This window comes from Pelodiscus sinensis, chromosome 1 (assembly GCF_049634645.1).
Source record: "Pelodiscus sinensis isolate JC-2024 chromosome 1, ASM4963464v1, whole genome shotgun sequence".
Classification (NCBI taxonomy): domain Eukaryota; kingdom Metazoa; phylum Chordata; order Testudines; family Trionychidae; genus Pelodiscus; species Pelodiscus sinensis.
The window spans coordinates 121,028,660-121,044,059 of NC_134711.1; the positions used below are offsets into that span (position 1 = coordinate 121,028,660).

The window sequence follows — 15,400 nt, forward strand, 5'->3', positions numbered from 1 at the left end:
CAAACTTATCTCAGCAACTATAATCAGACTGTATAAATACCATAAGATAAAGATGCAAAAGCAGGCTGAAAATCTCAGAGAACATGATATCTTGTGCGATTTCTGGCACTGCAGCTTCTGGCTGGAAATAGCACATGAAAATGCTCATTCTTGGGACTTAGTTTCTTCATGCGCCAAACCCAGACTCTCATACACATACTCTCTCATACATTTTCCAAACATTAAGGATCTTGAAGGCTAATTCACATTTAAAGCTGGCTGGAAAACCTGTTTTTTTAAATGAAAAATTCTGGAGTATCAAAATTTGTTTCTATTTTTCATTGGTATAAAAACAATACCTTTCATAAAGTCTCACAGCAAAACAAAAACAAACTCCTGGGAGAAACAACTAGAGTCTAGATTAGCCAGTGGCCTGGTACTTAGGCCACTCATGTGGGACAAAGGAGAACTCATTTTCAATTCCCTGCTCTGAATCAGGAAGAGCTCCAAGCTACTCAGCTTTAAGTCAAGCTCTCTTACTTCCCTCCCGTTGGAGCTGTTCCATTTTGTATAAAACGGTAAACATTCATTGGGCCAGAGAGGAGACTGAGTCTACAGCTGGGTGGTTAGTTTGTGGGAGACTTAGGCAAGTATCCCATCTACTACTCTATTAGCTGTTCTAGGACGGGCCTCTTGCTTTCATTGGAATCAACAATTCCATTCTGGACAGTTGAAACTGGTACTTTTCCATGTGACATTGTAGTTTAGATGCCAAAAAAAGTTTTGTTGATGAATTCCCAACCAAGTCTACTCACAGTTAACACCAGGAATAGGAGAATGTTGGAATGGGACCATATAGTTGCTTGCTTATCTCCAGTTGAAACAATGGGGAAATGAGAGACCTTGTAAGATGACTAGTTTGCTACTTAACACCACTACTATTCTCTCTCAACAAATATTGCGTTTTTGTTCTTTCAATATTTGGAAATATCACCCTCTCAAAATAACCTTTCTATGAAAAACCCCATTTGGGGACACTATGATGTTTGTTGTACATGGAGATGCTGTCCCACTAGAGATGTGACAGTTGTGTGGTCCCTGAAGATTCTTTAAAAGGGTATTTACATATGTCTGTACTTACTGAAGACTCAGGGCATGCATGTTGGAATTCAAGAAGAGTGAAACAAAAAGAGTGAAAAGAAAAAAGGAAAGGAGAAAACTTGTGAGTATGTATTTGAAAGACTTTCTTCCTTTGAGAATGCATCATTCGTGTGACTTAGCCACTGTAAACGTCCATAGAAAGGATACTCAACACCCTGAAAATGCCAGGGAAACCCCCAAAACATCCTATTACTGCAGAATGTCAACAACTGAAAATTTGAGTTCACTTTTTTAAGGTTTTTTTCTATTAAGAAGAGACTACTGAAAGGCAGCAGTGTCAGTACCTCTAAAGCAGGCAGTTGGGACAGAGAAAATATTCTCTTTCCCATGCTGAAGCTATAAATCCTAGAATGCAGTTCTGATTTACTTGTATATAGGGTTGCCTGTGGTTAACTACAAAAGCAACTCAATTGGCTCTTTTTAAAGGAGCTGATCCTGTGTCCACTTAAGATAATCACAAAGCTGCCATTAACTTCACTGATGCAGGATCAAGCCCCAAATGTCTGCAGTCTACAACATTAGACAAACATTCTACCTGGTTAATCAAAAGTAAAACAATTACTTTACTTATTTAAAAAAAACAACAAAGAGCGTTTTTCTAAGGTTCCCAGAATGGTTAAAAAAATGACTCGATGGATCTTTTTAAATGTAAAAATGAATTCCCAGTATATAGTTATTTAAAAAAATAAAATAAAATAAATCTGAAAAACCATAAGTAACACAGATTCTCTTTCTTACATGTCCTCCCCATAAAAAATGCTGTGAAACAGTTCAGATCCCTCACCTTGGGCCTGAGAATCAGATGAATATTTCATTTTGTTTATCATGCAAATTATAGAGTTGATTATTATATAAATATTATTTCATTTGACTCAATGACCTCAAATGGAAAAACAGCTAAATTTAGAATTCATTTAATTTTACATGCTGTAGAGTTTCAAGTAATAAACATTATGATCAAGTGTAGGTGTATGTAACAGTATAAAAATGTCTCCTTTTTCAGCACTTGGAGTTACTGCTACTGCACCTCTATGGCCTGAGCTAAGCTGCCTGCAAAAATGAACATTTATTTTTATGTGGTTTGAACTGAAATGAGTAATTTTTGATGTGTGCTCACTCTTAACTATTAACATTGTGTGCAATGGCAGTTTAATGTTTTATTTTTGAATAAACATGCAAATGGACTGTTATTTCTGTAAATATTAACAAGTTCATGCCCAAGCAGTGGGAGTTTTCAGGTTGGAGCAAAGGGAAACCACAAGTTTTATGTTTATTTTTGTGGGTTTTACTATTTTAAGTAACATCAAGGTCTGGATTGGAGATTTTCTGACATTCCTGGTTGCTTTTTAGAAAAAAAATAATCTAAACAGCTACTCGGTGAGGTAGGTCAATTTAAGCTAAATCATTGAGTGACAACAAAATACTCTTTGTGACACCATTATAGGCAGTGTCCTACTATTTATCCATCACCAAGTGTCTAGCGGTTGAGTTCAAAAGAAATACATATTGAAGTGGAAAAATGGTTTAGGTAAACCCTGATCTTGAAAAAAACATACTCAACTCTACTCATGTGAGTAGTCCCATTGAGTAGGATTAAGCACATTCATGTTTGCAGTATCAGGGATTAAAGCTGTAAATCCCTGTCTCCTTACTAAGAACAAATGTTGATAGAAATTTCAGATATTACTCTCCCTCCTCCTGTGTTTTAATTAGATTCATTCGTGACCAAATCTGAAGACCTTACTATGATTCTATGAAATAAAACTCCCACTGGAGCAGTGAAAGATGAGTAAGGCATGTAGTATTTGGTCCTGCACAAATATATTGATATGATGTAATTTTGTATTGTAATTGGCTAATTAATTTTGTGAGGAAGTGGGCAGTGAGTCTGTCTGTTAATTTGCTTCTTAGTGTGGTGCAATACTCAAACTATCATTTGGCCTTGATTATTGATTCAAAATAATTTCACCCCTATTTCTTCTTTGGAAGTGATCACAAATTGCTCATTTAGGTGGGTAAATAATCTGACCAAGATTTTCTAAATGATTTGTAATTCTGGGAGTCTCAATGGGTGGACACATTAAAGGGGTCAAGCTTTTTCGGGATTTCTCAAGTTGTCACCCCAAAATCACTGTTCAGTTCTGAAATCTTAGTTTCTGTGTCTAATTTCTTAAAATGAAAAACCTCAAATAAATATACAAATCATTAGAATGAATTATGTAAAATTACTCCTGAGGAAGGAAAAAATAAATACATTCAAATGCAATCACTAAACCAGTAATAGCCTTAATTCTATGCATTTATTACGTATCTGTTATATCTATATATTTACATCTAGTACTGATATCGCTGAAGGCAAATGATGCATTGCAAAGCAAACAGAAGCTGACCTTTGCATGTTTTCCCATCAGGCTGCAGGGTAAATCCAACTGGGCAACTGCAACGTACTCCTGTCGCTGTATCCTTGCAAGTACGGTCACAGCCTCCATTATTGACAGCACATGTTTCTGCAGAATGAAAGAGAGAGCAAGAGAGAGTGTAACAAAACATTCTGGGGGCCATCAACTGTTCTGGGCAATATTAAGAAGTTATAAAGGCAATCTAAGTTGAAGCAAGTTAACTCAGGTAAAGCTCTTAAGATAGACCATGGCCCATGTACTTGCTTAATTGGATAGCATTTCCACAAGCAATTATTTCTATCCAAAAATTAAGCATATATTGATTATCTTTGGTCAGTCCTTTTGCCACATCTTAGACAATAGGATGAATTATTTAAACATGAAAAGGTCAGCTTTAGAAACAAAAGAAAGCAATTGCCTTTTAAAAGAACCAGGGACTGAGTCTGTTTCATATCAGATGGTCTCTAGCCATGGCTTTTCAAGGTTCATTAAAAAGCGGTCTCATGGTCTAATGAACTTTAAAAAGCAATAGAAAGCAAAGCATAGTGCTGGACTTGGAATTGAGAATTTAAAATACTTAGTTAAGAAAGAGTTAATGGAAAATGAACTACATACATCACTTTGACAAGAATCTACATGCCCAATCTGTTCTTACTGAACTACAAGCAAGAGGCATCTGGGTTTTGTCCACTTAAAGCTTTTTGCAAATTGAAAGGAGTTTGGAGTGGGTGGGAGGGCATAATTGAGGTCACTGAACCCATTCCAAGCTGTGTCATTGAAATTTCCCAGTGCTTGTAGTATGTAGAATGGTGGCTGGACAAACACAGGGAAAAGAAAGCTACAATACTTTTTAGCTTTTACAACTACTGGCAATGGCTATTAGGTATCACTCCAATATATATATATACACACACATACATACACATATACATATATACTTTGTATGTGTGTGTGTGTGAGTAGGCATTTTTTATTTTTTGGTAATGGAGTTGTGCGTGGAATGGTACCTTTATGTGTGTATATTCACACATATTACACATTATTAAATTTATTAAAATAGCTATTACAATATATATTATCATTATTGATATCGATTAAAACAGTTATTAAAATAGATAAAAGACAAGAGATATGACTGTCTTTCATTTGAATCACAGACTACAGTGCATATTAGGAGACCAATTTCATTTGTTGGTCTGAATGGTACATTTGTAATAGTATGGATGGAAGACAGAAGTAAGAAACAACCGTATGTAGCTAGCTACTCTGTCTGCAATTACTTTGAGACCTCAAGGGAAATATTTCAGTCTTTTATCCAATTTCTTTTTCAGTTTTTCCAGTTCAGATAAAACTTAAAATAATAAGGATGTCATTGTTCATATGCTTTCTCTTCATGTTGGCTTTCCCCAGAGTGGCTTTGTCAAAGTTTACTTGGATTTACTAGTGGATTTCTATTGCCACCTATTTGGAGTTTGTGTTACAACTGTACATTGTAGACAGGCTCTGAGAACAGAAAACTGGACATGCTCATGCTAAATCGCCTTAGTATATTATGTTGCTCAAAATAATTGACACAAAATACAAAGCACTTTATCTTTAAATTGACAAGCGTTCAAAGCTGATCTTTGGATAGAACCAGCAGCTGCTTCCCTTGGGAAGAAACTTCACTGGCTTTCTGGAAGGCCATCACTGCTTCAGATCAGAAAAAATTCATTTAACTCCTTTTCAGTGACACAATCCTATATATCAGCTTTGGTATGTGCTACTGACATTTATGTATATTATGAATATATGTAATTATGTGACAATTTATAAAATTACTATTTATACATATATATTAATGTGTGTGTGTGTGTGTACATCTGTAATTGCTAGCAAGAGCATATTTGATGAACAGACCAATATATCTTTAAGAGAAAACATCCAACATACGAGGCAGATTCTGAAAGCCTTTATCTACAAGTACAATTTTCACTCACAAGTAGTCAGTAGTTCAAAAGAACTCGCACGAGTAAGGATTTGCATACTCAGGACTTGCCTTGTTTAAGCAGTGCAAGTTGCAATGATCATTTTCCTGTTTGACCGGGGGATTTGTTTTATAGGTTTACATGCTGGTAGTTTTATATCTATTTCAGAGGGCTGAAATATCAAGTAACTTTAATTTCAGGATGTGAGGAAAAAATCAGATAATTAAAAAAATTCACCTAAGTCCATTTCTTGGGAGTCCCAGAAGTTTAAAAAGTAGAATGATTTGTCAGGGCAAATAGTTAAGGTTAAAAAGCATGAAAAGGTGTTAATGACATACGTTTGGCATGACATTGCACTGAGTTGTAAATCTTATGTTAACAGATTAACTAGGGCATATGAAGAGCCCTTGACTGCAGTTCATCAGCAACAGATGAACATTACCTAAGCAGCAATATTTCTGCTTTCTGGATGACATCCAGTGAAAATGAATAGACACAACAAACTTTTTTCTCCTCTGGCATGGATGACTGGATCTATAGGGTAAAGGGGCAGTCATTGAACAAGAGTTATTTCAATGTATAAATAAAAGGGATCATGCACGCTTTTCTTATACTCACAGAGATTTAGTAAAAGGAAGCAAAAAATAACAATGCCCTTCAACATCTCTTAAAGCAGTGCTGACTGTGCCTTTAATAAATGGCAAGCTCAAATAGGATGAAGATTCAGGGTAAGAACAGCAAGCCTGACAATACCTACAGTAACCAGGGTAATGGGAGTTGTAATGATGAGACTCCTTAAAAAATGAAGGTAGGAGAAAGTGAAAAGCAGGGTGGCGGAGTGGTGCATTGAATGCTATACAGAATAGAAATGTGTAGGAGTGCATATAACATTTAAACCACACAGCAACAGCCACATACCTGTTCTTATTAGAAAGGAGTTCAGTTCATACCAGATTAAAACACCTTCACAGTTGAAGATGTGTTTGAAATCCAACCTCAGATCTGGATCCAAATAAGAAGCAGAACCAAACCCCTTGATTCCAAGGCACTACATTTCTTAAGGGGTGTGGGGAGGGTAGGTTTGTGAAGGGGGAGATGCAGAGGTGTGAGACAGTAGGGTGGGGTTTCAAAATCTGGATCAGAATTTTACACCTTTAATCCTTTTGGAGTTTTGTATTTTGGATGGCACTGATTATATCAGCCTTTTGTGTCTGTGCACAGCACATTACTCTCAATGTTTGTTACATTTTCAAACTTAGGCTACATCTCCATTGCAGCAAATAATCAGCTTAAGCTATGCAAATCCAACTATGTGAATAACATAGCTGGATTCAACATATCTTAAGTTGAGTTACCATGGGGAGTAAATTGTGGGGGGATTGATGAGAGAAATTCTCCTATCGACTTCCCTTACTCTTCTATGGGAGGTAGAGTAACAAGATTGATCAGCGAGTGAACAGGTCTTCACTAAATCGCTAAATTGACCAGTGGGTCAATCTCAGAGTGTCAATCAAGGTTGTGGTGTAGATTTAACCTTCCTTTAATCATGTTATGCTGATGTGTCTTCTATTCTACTCTGCAGCTGAGAGCTAAACACCCATTTTAGTGAGAATGTATACATCAAAATCAAACAGCAGTTGGGTAGTCAACACCTGGAGAAGAGGGTGATGGTAGCACTTATTTGGTGAATGTGTAAGATTTCTCAGTGAATTTAAAGCTACAGTTGCACTCCTATATAAGTCTTCTATTGAGTTCTACAAGTTAAACTCAGAGGGTATGTCTACACTACCCTCCCAGTTCGAACTAGGAGGGTAATGTAGGCATACCGCACTTGCAAATGAAGCCCGGGATTTGAATTTCCCGGGCTTCATTTGCATAAGCGGGGAGCCGCCATTTTTAAAACCCCGCTGGTTCGAACCCCGTGCAGCACGGCTACACGGGGCTCGAACTAGGTAGTTCGGACTAGGCTTCCTACTCTGAACTACTGCTACACCTCGTGGAAGCCTAGTCCGAACTACCTAGTTCGAGCCCCGTGTAGCCGCGCTGCACGGGGTTCGAACCAGCGGGGTTTTAAAAATGGCGGCTCCCCGCTTATGCAAATGAAGCCCGGGAAATTCAAATCCCGGGCTTCATTTGCAAGTGCGGTATGCCTACATTACTCCACTAGTTCGTACTAGGGGGGTAGTGTAGACATACCCAGAGAGAATTAGGCTATGTCTACACTGGCGGCTTCTTGCGCAAGAACAGCTGTTTTTGTGCAAAAACTTGCTGGGTGTCTACACTGCATGCGCGTCCTTGCGCAAGTAAATTTACAGTCTAGCATCAGAAAACAGGGCTTCTTCAGGAAGCGTTATTCCTCTCCCCATGAGGAATAAGCCCCCTTGCGCAAGAGCTCTTGCACAAGAGGGCACTGTAGACAGGCAACATGAATTTCTTGCGCAAGAAACCGCTATGGCTAAAATGGCCATCAGAGCTTTCTTGCGCAAGAAAGCATCCATACTGCCATGGACGCTCTTGCATAAAAGCACATCTCTTGCGCAAAAGCACATGCCAGTGTAGATGCACTCTTGTGGAAGACTTTTTGTGCAAGAACTCTTTCGCAAAACAGTTCTTGCGCAAGAAGCTGACAGTGTAGACTTAGCCCTAGTGTTCAAGGAAAGGGTAGTATAAGAGTGTTTATGTATATAAAGTTCTATAGATCAAATTGTGTGTTCCTTTTTCAAGATAATCGCCTACTGCTTGAGGACAGAATCTCAGATATTGGTGATCCTTAGACAGAAGGCACTATAAAAATACAAATCATTACAGATATTATATGTCTAGCCCCTATTAAAACGTTGTTAGTGGAGTAAGAGCTTTACCTCCAGTTATATTAAGGAATTCACCCGGGTCCTGCATATCAAGATGTTGTCCAGAAAATCTGATTCCTGATACTGAAAGCTCCTTATTAGCCCATCAACAATCCCTGAGATGTTATTTGAGGAATCCTATGTGTATCAGATCAATTATTTCAGTTTAATGAGTGCCCTTTCAAACGCCTGAAAGATGCCTACTCTTTTAGGATTGAAAAAGAGGTCCCTTATGTCCAGAGCTTGAAGCTCTTGATTCTAAAGGACAATCTCCAGGATGTGGCAAGGGAGCTGTTGTGAAACTTTTAAAAGTAAAACTGACAACAGATCAGGCTCACTTGGGCTTTGGGTTTTGTTAAAAGCCTGAGCCTCTAAGCATATTCACCATGGTTTGGGAATCTTCCAGAGAATTTAGTTTTAAATAAAGGCTTAAATTAAAACCTTGAAGTTCAGCCTCTTGGACCTTTGCATGTAACTCAACTCTATATTCAAATTCAGTTTTTGAAAGTAACTCCATATTTTATTCAAGATCTGAATGTCTCAAAATTGTGTGTGTTCAAAACCTGGATCCAATTTTTGTGGCTTGATCTCATCTCTGGAATCAAGGTAACTGGAACTGATTTTATGGTTTTTGTTGACAATCAGGCAAAACTCAGAATTTTTGGTTATTTACTTTGGCAGTTTGGATCCATTTGAACTGAAACTCAGCAAAAAACCTGAGAACTGTGAACCCATATAAAGCTAAATTGCACAAGAAGGTACACATGTACTCTACAGAGACCAAAACTTCCAAGTTTAATTTTATTTTCTATTACTGCCTTCTCATGAGTAGGGAAAAGCTCTATCAAACATGTTGGTAGGTAATATGTTCAGCTTAAACAGCACACTTTAAGTCCGCAGGGCATCCTATTCAATTGTCTATTCACTGTCAAGATAAAACTCATATTTACAGAAGAAAGCACTGATCTTCCAAAAGACCAGGCCGTGGAAATAGAGACCTAATTTCTTTCTCAACTTTGCCACTAACTTGCTATATGAACTTGGGAAAATCACCTGAAGTAGAATTTATATGGAAAAATTCTGTGCCTCAGTTTCCCCTATGCAACATGGAAATATTACTTCTCATAATTGCAAGAGAGAGATGAACTCAAGCCAATACAAAATGTTGTTATGAAATTACAAAAAATAATAATGTAAACGGATGGCTTGGGTTTAATATTTCTGCTATGTAACCCAGTTACTGCATTCTCCTGCTTCTAGGTCTCCCACCTCAATCCAACAGCTAAATGATTGCATTTATTTTAAACAGATAAAAAGTAAACAAAGTCCAGTGCAAATAGGAGAAAAAGGAATAGAGTAGAAAGGTAACAATGGGATCACTGATGAGCCTTTTAACCCACCCCAGACAAAATAAATGCATTTGAAAAAAAATTAGAGGTATGGGGAGAAAAATAGATGCAGATTTTAAAGAGGAGTGAGCTCCATCATACACACAATAAAGGTGGGGCCACATAACTCCTACTAGAGTGCTGTATGAGCGGGTAGAAAAGAGTCAGCAGGAGCCAGGGCCAGCCCACAACATTTTGGTACCTGAGGTGGGAAGTTCAAATGACACCCCCATGGCCCCTCGCTGCACCAGCAGCAGACACAATTTTCTACACTCTGGGTCCTAGTGGCGCCCCCCCCCCCCCACAGTCTGGCACCTGAGGCGGTTGCCTCAGTTTGCCTCATAGTAAGGCCAGCCCTGGGAGGAGCCTTAAACCAGGAATATAGCCAGGACTACTAGGGCGTATCTACACTACGCTACACTTTTGAAATCCCTTGGAATTTGCATATCCTCTTTCGAAAGTCTAGCATAGTCTAGATATGCCCCTACTGTTGAATACTGCCAGATATTCAGGTTTAGAAAAAACTTGAGTGCTAGTTTACAGTCAATCTGGCATTGTATAGGTAGCCAGTGCCAATAATGCTGGGTACATGTAATATACTCATGTACTGCAAACTTGTACATTAATCGGCTGCTGCATTTTGAAAAAGATACAAGACCCAGAAAAGGGTTGATGGAAGTGTGTAAAGAGTGAATGATTGTAATTGCACCTGAAGTTCAAGAGGATATATTCTGCAGTTGTGAAGTCATCAGGAGATATTATTTATGTAAGAATTTCACAAATGGGAAAGCTCCACTTTCTTATCCTAACTAACTCTAGCTCTCTAACAGTGCATAGATTTTCTTCAAGAGCAGGGATTCAATGCAAGGATGAGCCTCCTCATACCAGCAATTTTTGACACAGCAACAAGACTAGAACAAGAGATTTCTGATACATCCAACCAATGCTTCTTAGTCACTATCCTCAAAAAGGGGATATTAGTGATTAGAGGACTTCCCAATAAATGTCCAAAATGAAGAGGTGATTCCTTTTGGAGAATTGAACAACTTCTGCATGATTAGGGATGGTTAGCATCTACTCTGATTAAGGGAGGCATTGTTAATAACTAATTATATCATAGTCATACTCCTTGCTTTAAGCACTCATGCTAATGAAAGATCAGTCCCACCAGGGATGGGCTGCACAGAATCTAAAAAGTCATGGACACCCACATCAGAAACAAAGGCAATTGGCAGTCAGGGGAGTCAACTGGGAATTTGTGGCTCTGCAATCAAAAGACCTAGACGCTTCCAAGCCCTAATATATTCTACAGTATTATGGGACAGAATAGCTTCTCTTTATGAGACTACTTTTCAAAACATAAAGCACAAAGAGCGGCATTTTCCACGGTGCCTGAGGGAGTTAAGAACCCAACTTTCATTGTATGTTAATGAGAGCTGGATGCCTGCTTCTCTTATGCACTTTTGAAAAGCCCATTCGGAGAGGATGAGTGACTTGTCCAAAATCATAGAGCAAGTGAGTGACTGAGCTAAGAATACAACTCAGAAGACCATTTCCAACCGCTAGGGCACATTTACTTGCCATCTAACTACCAAACAGGTTAGAAGGCTAACTTCTATATACAGTGGGCCATGTTCATCACCTTATTTCTGAAATGAGTGTATTTTGAGTCACCATGGCACACAGTGCATATTTTGTAGGGATATTTCATATTTTTAGAGAACGGTCAGGAGTGAGAACCCATGGGCAACCCAGGACAACTTGGTCTACCTGTGAGCTACTTAGACAAATTCACTGCTGGTGTAAATGCACTGAAATCAGTGGAATTACATTAAGGAAGATTCTGGACCCTTGACTTTACAGGAATTCTATTGCAATATTATGTGAAGAACAACCTATATAGGTGTCTATGTTTGAGACATAGTCATCACAGAAGCAGCTGTCATTTTTCAGGGTATAATCATATATCACAAATGGATTGTGATAGTGCAATGAAGAGCAGCTAATAGAAGCTGGAGCAAGGAAGTGAACAGCTAAGGATTATGTCCAGTTGGGAATGGAATTGCTGTGAAACTGATTTGTTTACATTACTTCATCACATCAGCAAAAAAGGAGATGAAGCTTTGAAAATACTGCAGAATTAACATAAGAAATCACTTTCCCCCTACTGATTTTTACATCGTGTATTATTGAAAGACCTTTCAAGTTGGACACCAATCATTCCATTCACATGTTTAAAAAAATACATTCCAATTTGCCTCCAAATAAATAGTCCTTAATATACTTGAAGTGCTCCCTGTGTAGATAAAATCTGATGGTAGTGGTTTCTGTTGCAACACACCGATATCTGTGATTTTGCAACACAAAGAGAGGGATCTTCTGAGTGTGTGTATCCTTCAAACTCTTTCCGAGCCCATGAGGAAGTTTTAAACAGCAGCACTTTATTTATATATATAGACTAAACTTTAATGGCAGAGGCTTATCATTTTCCATTACGCTGATGAAAGGATGAGTCCTTAAAGCCCTTATTACAACTTTGTAAGTGGTTTCTTATAGTGAAAGGAGAGATCTTTGCAGCAATGTGTGGACATTATGGGAGTAGCAGTGGATATGCCTACAATTTTGTAAAGTGATACTTGAAGAGTGCTGAGTGCTATGTGATTGATTAGCTTTCTAAAGTCCTGCAGCTGCTTTTGTTGTCTAAAGACATCACCTGAAATAAATAATATAAAAACTCGTAAGACTGAGATCCCCATAATGCAAAAGATGCAGCAAATGCCATGTTTTCTTATGTCAGCTATAATTGGTACCAGATTTTTTTTAGGGAAATAGCCTAAAATATTTCTTGAAGGACAGAAAAATCAATACTTTTGGAAAAGGATGAATAGCTACAAAGTTTGAATAGAAAATAAGCAGGTTATCCTAGAAATTATTCATAAAACCAAACATAATTTAATGGAAAATGTCATTTCTACAGAATTCTTGAATCAATGTTTAGAATTCTATAGAAGAGCATTATTTCTCTACACAAATTTATTGAGGATCTGATTTTACTGTCATCGAGGTCATCATAATCAAATCAATAAATCTGATGCAGAATCAGGCTCTTGATTTCTCTAGAAGCCAGTATCTTTCATCCTTTTGATAGGAGTCCAACAGAGGAATTGGAAGGAGCTCATCAGCTGGTGAGCAAGGGATGCAGCTTCTTTCTTAGCCATTTCTTGTAGAAAAGACCTGACACTACAGGGAAAAGGGGCAGACCACCATTTCAAGGAAACCACTTGGTAGAGGATTGGAGAGGGGAAGGAGAGGAATGTGGAGCTCAACAGGATCTGCTGTCACAATAAGGGCCCTTAATAAAAGGGTATAAGCTGTTATGAGGTGAGGCCAGGTTCTTCTTTTGATATTAATTGGTTCAGCAACCCCTAATTAAAATATATAATAAAGACTGAAGGTCAGTTTGTTTATAGCCCATGTATCTTTCCTTTCCTTTCCAAAAGACAGTTTGTTAAACAACTTTTTTTTAAAAAAAAAGATTGTATCAAACTCTCAAATCTAATGGGCTCCTGTGGGGCTTATTGGTGGCCAAGGACACTTATCAGGGCTCTTCCTAATTTTGAGACAGAAAAGGAATGCAGAGAACTTGAGGGGATGTGATTCCCCGAATTTTCCTTTACGCCTCCAAAACAATTTTAATGGTAAACTATATAGGCTGGTGTGTCTTGCTGTGTGTATATACATATATAGCTGTGTTTTGCACCGCAGGAGAGCTCAGTGCAGCTGAAAGGAAGAGGAAATGGTGGATCTCAGCCACCTAGATTCTAGGATTGGCCAACGGCCACAATGACCTTAGTGCAAGTTAGAACAGCCCAATAAACAGCCACTAACATAAGGGAGAGCAAGTACCAGCCTCTGGGCGAGATCTGGTTGGCCAGATTTAGCCCTTGGTTGGCCCCCACTTCTATATTAACCTGCATCTCTGTAGGTACTCATGATCGCAGCTCCTATTGGCTGTGGATTTCTGTTCTCAGCCAATGGGAGCTGCGGGAAGCAGTTCCCCAATTTGTGCTGCTTCCTGCCACTCCCACCGACCAGGAATGGTAATCCATGGCCAACTGGAGCTGTGATCACAGGTACCATCACAGGCCCAGGTAAATATAGCAGTGGTGGCTTGCCAGGAGCTAACCCTGGTGAATCCCCACCATTTTATTATTCACCCCTGTTCTAACACTTGACAGCTTGTAATAGTCCAAAAGCCATTACTCCAAATGGTTCCAGTGTGATGGAACAATGTTTTATAGATGGCAGAAACCAAATGCTATTTATTTGTAACTCTGGACTCCTTGGTTCCATTCATCTGAAGAAATAGGTTGTGCCCACAAAAGCTCATACCACCATCTACATTTTTTGTTAGTCTCTAAAGTGCTGCAGGACCACTCATTGTTTTTAAGTATTTGGATAGTTATTATTACTTTGAGCCAGGGGGTGCAGTAGCACCTCCAGAACCTCTAATTCCAACATTTTGACAGGATCACCAAAATGCAGTGCACTTCAGCCTTGCACCCAACACTTGCACACAGGAGGGCCAAGAGGGGCCAACAAAGAGCAAGTTTTATGCTAGCCAAGGATAAATTCATGGAGAAGACATTCTCAGCATTTTAAGGTCCTTTAGCGGTACTGCTTCACCAGTTACCATTGCATGGGCCAATATCTGACTAATAACATCACAAGCCCAATCCTGTCTCACATGATCACTATACTTACAAAATGTGTGCAATATACCTGGTGGATTACAATAAATCCTTGTCAGAGTGATAGTCTTAAGTTCAGTTGTCTGTGAGAGCAAAGGTTCGCATGTACAACTTGTATACCAACCCTAGTCATAGGGAAATGGGCATTCACTCTTACTCCAACTTTCTATACTTTAGCCTGTGTAAAACACAGAACACCATTAGAGTGTTTATAAGACAAGCTATTCCCAAGTGAATGAAGATTGAAAGGACACTAAATGCACGAGCAATGATTACAGAAGTAGAAAAAAATATTTTAAAAGTATGCAAACAGCATTTGTTGTCATAATGCTGTCCTCTCCTTTTTTGCCATTTTTATTTACTTTTTGCCTTGATTCTTAGTAGATTTATGTGAGACAGAGCTGATTTAACAGAAGCCAGTAGACAGGTGTGCAGTTGTAGGCAGAGAAAGCAACACATGAGTGAGTAACATTTGAAATTAGGATTTTTTTTAGGGTTTAAAGTGGAACCTCAAGTTATTGGATGTTTCATGTGTATGTGCAGATGGACACAAACACACATACTTTTTATGAGGATATGAAAAATAACATAATTTTTTGTCAAAATATGCACCAAAACCACTCAAATGGGCTAATCTTAAGAATTCACAGTCAATCTGTGTTAACAAAGGGTTATCAAAATAAAAATGGGTGGTACTACAGTAACTATTGAAAGGAATTACAGGATGATAACTAGAAATGGAAGTTATATGATGTTATAACCAATCCTATTCAATCTATTTATTAATGATCTGGAGAAAGTGGTAAACAGTGAGGTGGCCAAATTTGCAGATGATACTAAACTGCTCAAAATAGTTAAGACCAAAGCAGACTGTGCAGAACTTCAAAAAGATCTCACAAAGCTAAG

The 15,400-nt window shown here is 38.3% G+C and overlaps 1 protein-coding gene across 9 annotated transcripts in view; it reads right to left on the bottom strand.

Annotated features, from left to right (window-relative positions):
• Window positions 1-15,400, bottom strand: part of SCUBE1 (signal peptide, CUB domain and EGF like domain containing 1) — a 293,808-nt gene that overhangs the window by 110,170 nt on the left and 168,238 nt on the right. For all 9 annotated transcript variants that reach the window (XM_006127719.4, XM_006127718.4, XM_075899443.1 and 6 more), the window contains one exon: window positions 3,531-3,647. In XM_006127719.4, the coding sequence (XP_006127781.2) occupies window positions 3,531-3,647 (117 nt within the window). The remainder of the gene's footprint in view (window positions 1-3,530; window positions 3,648-15,400) is intronic.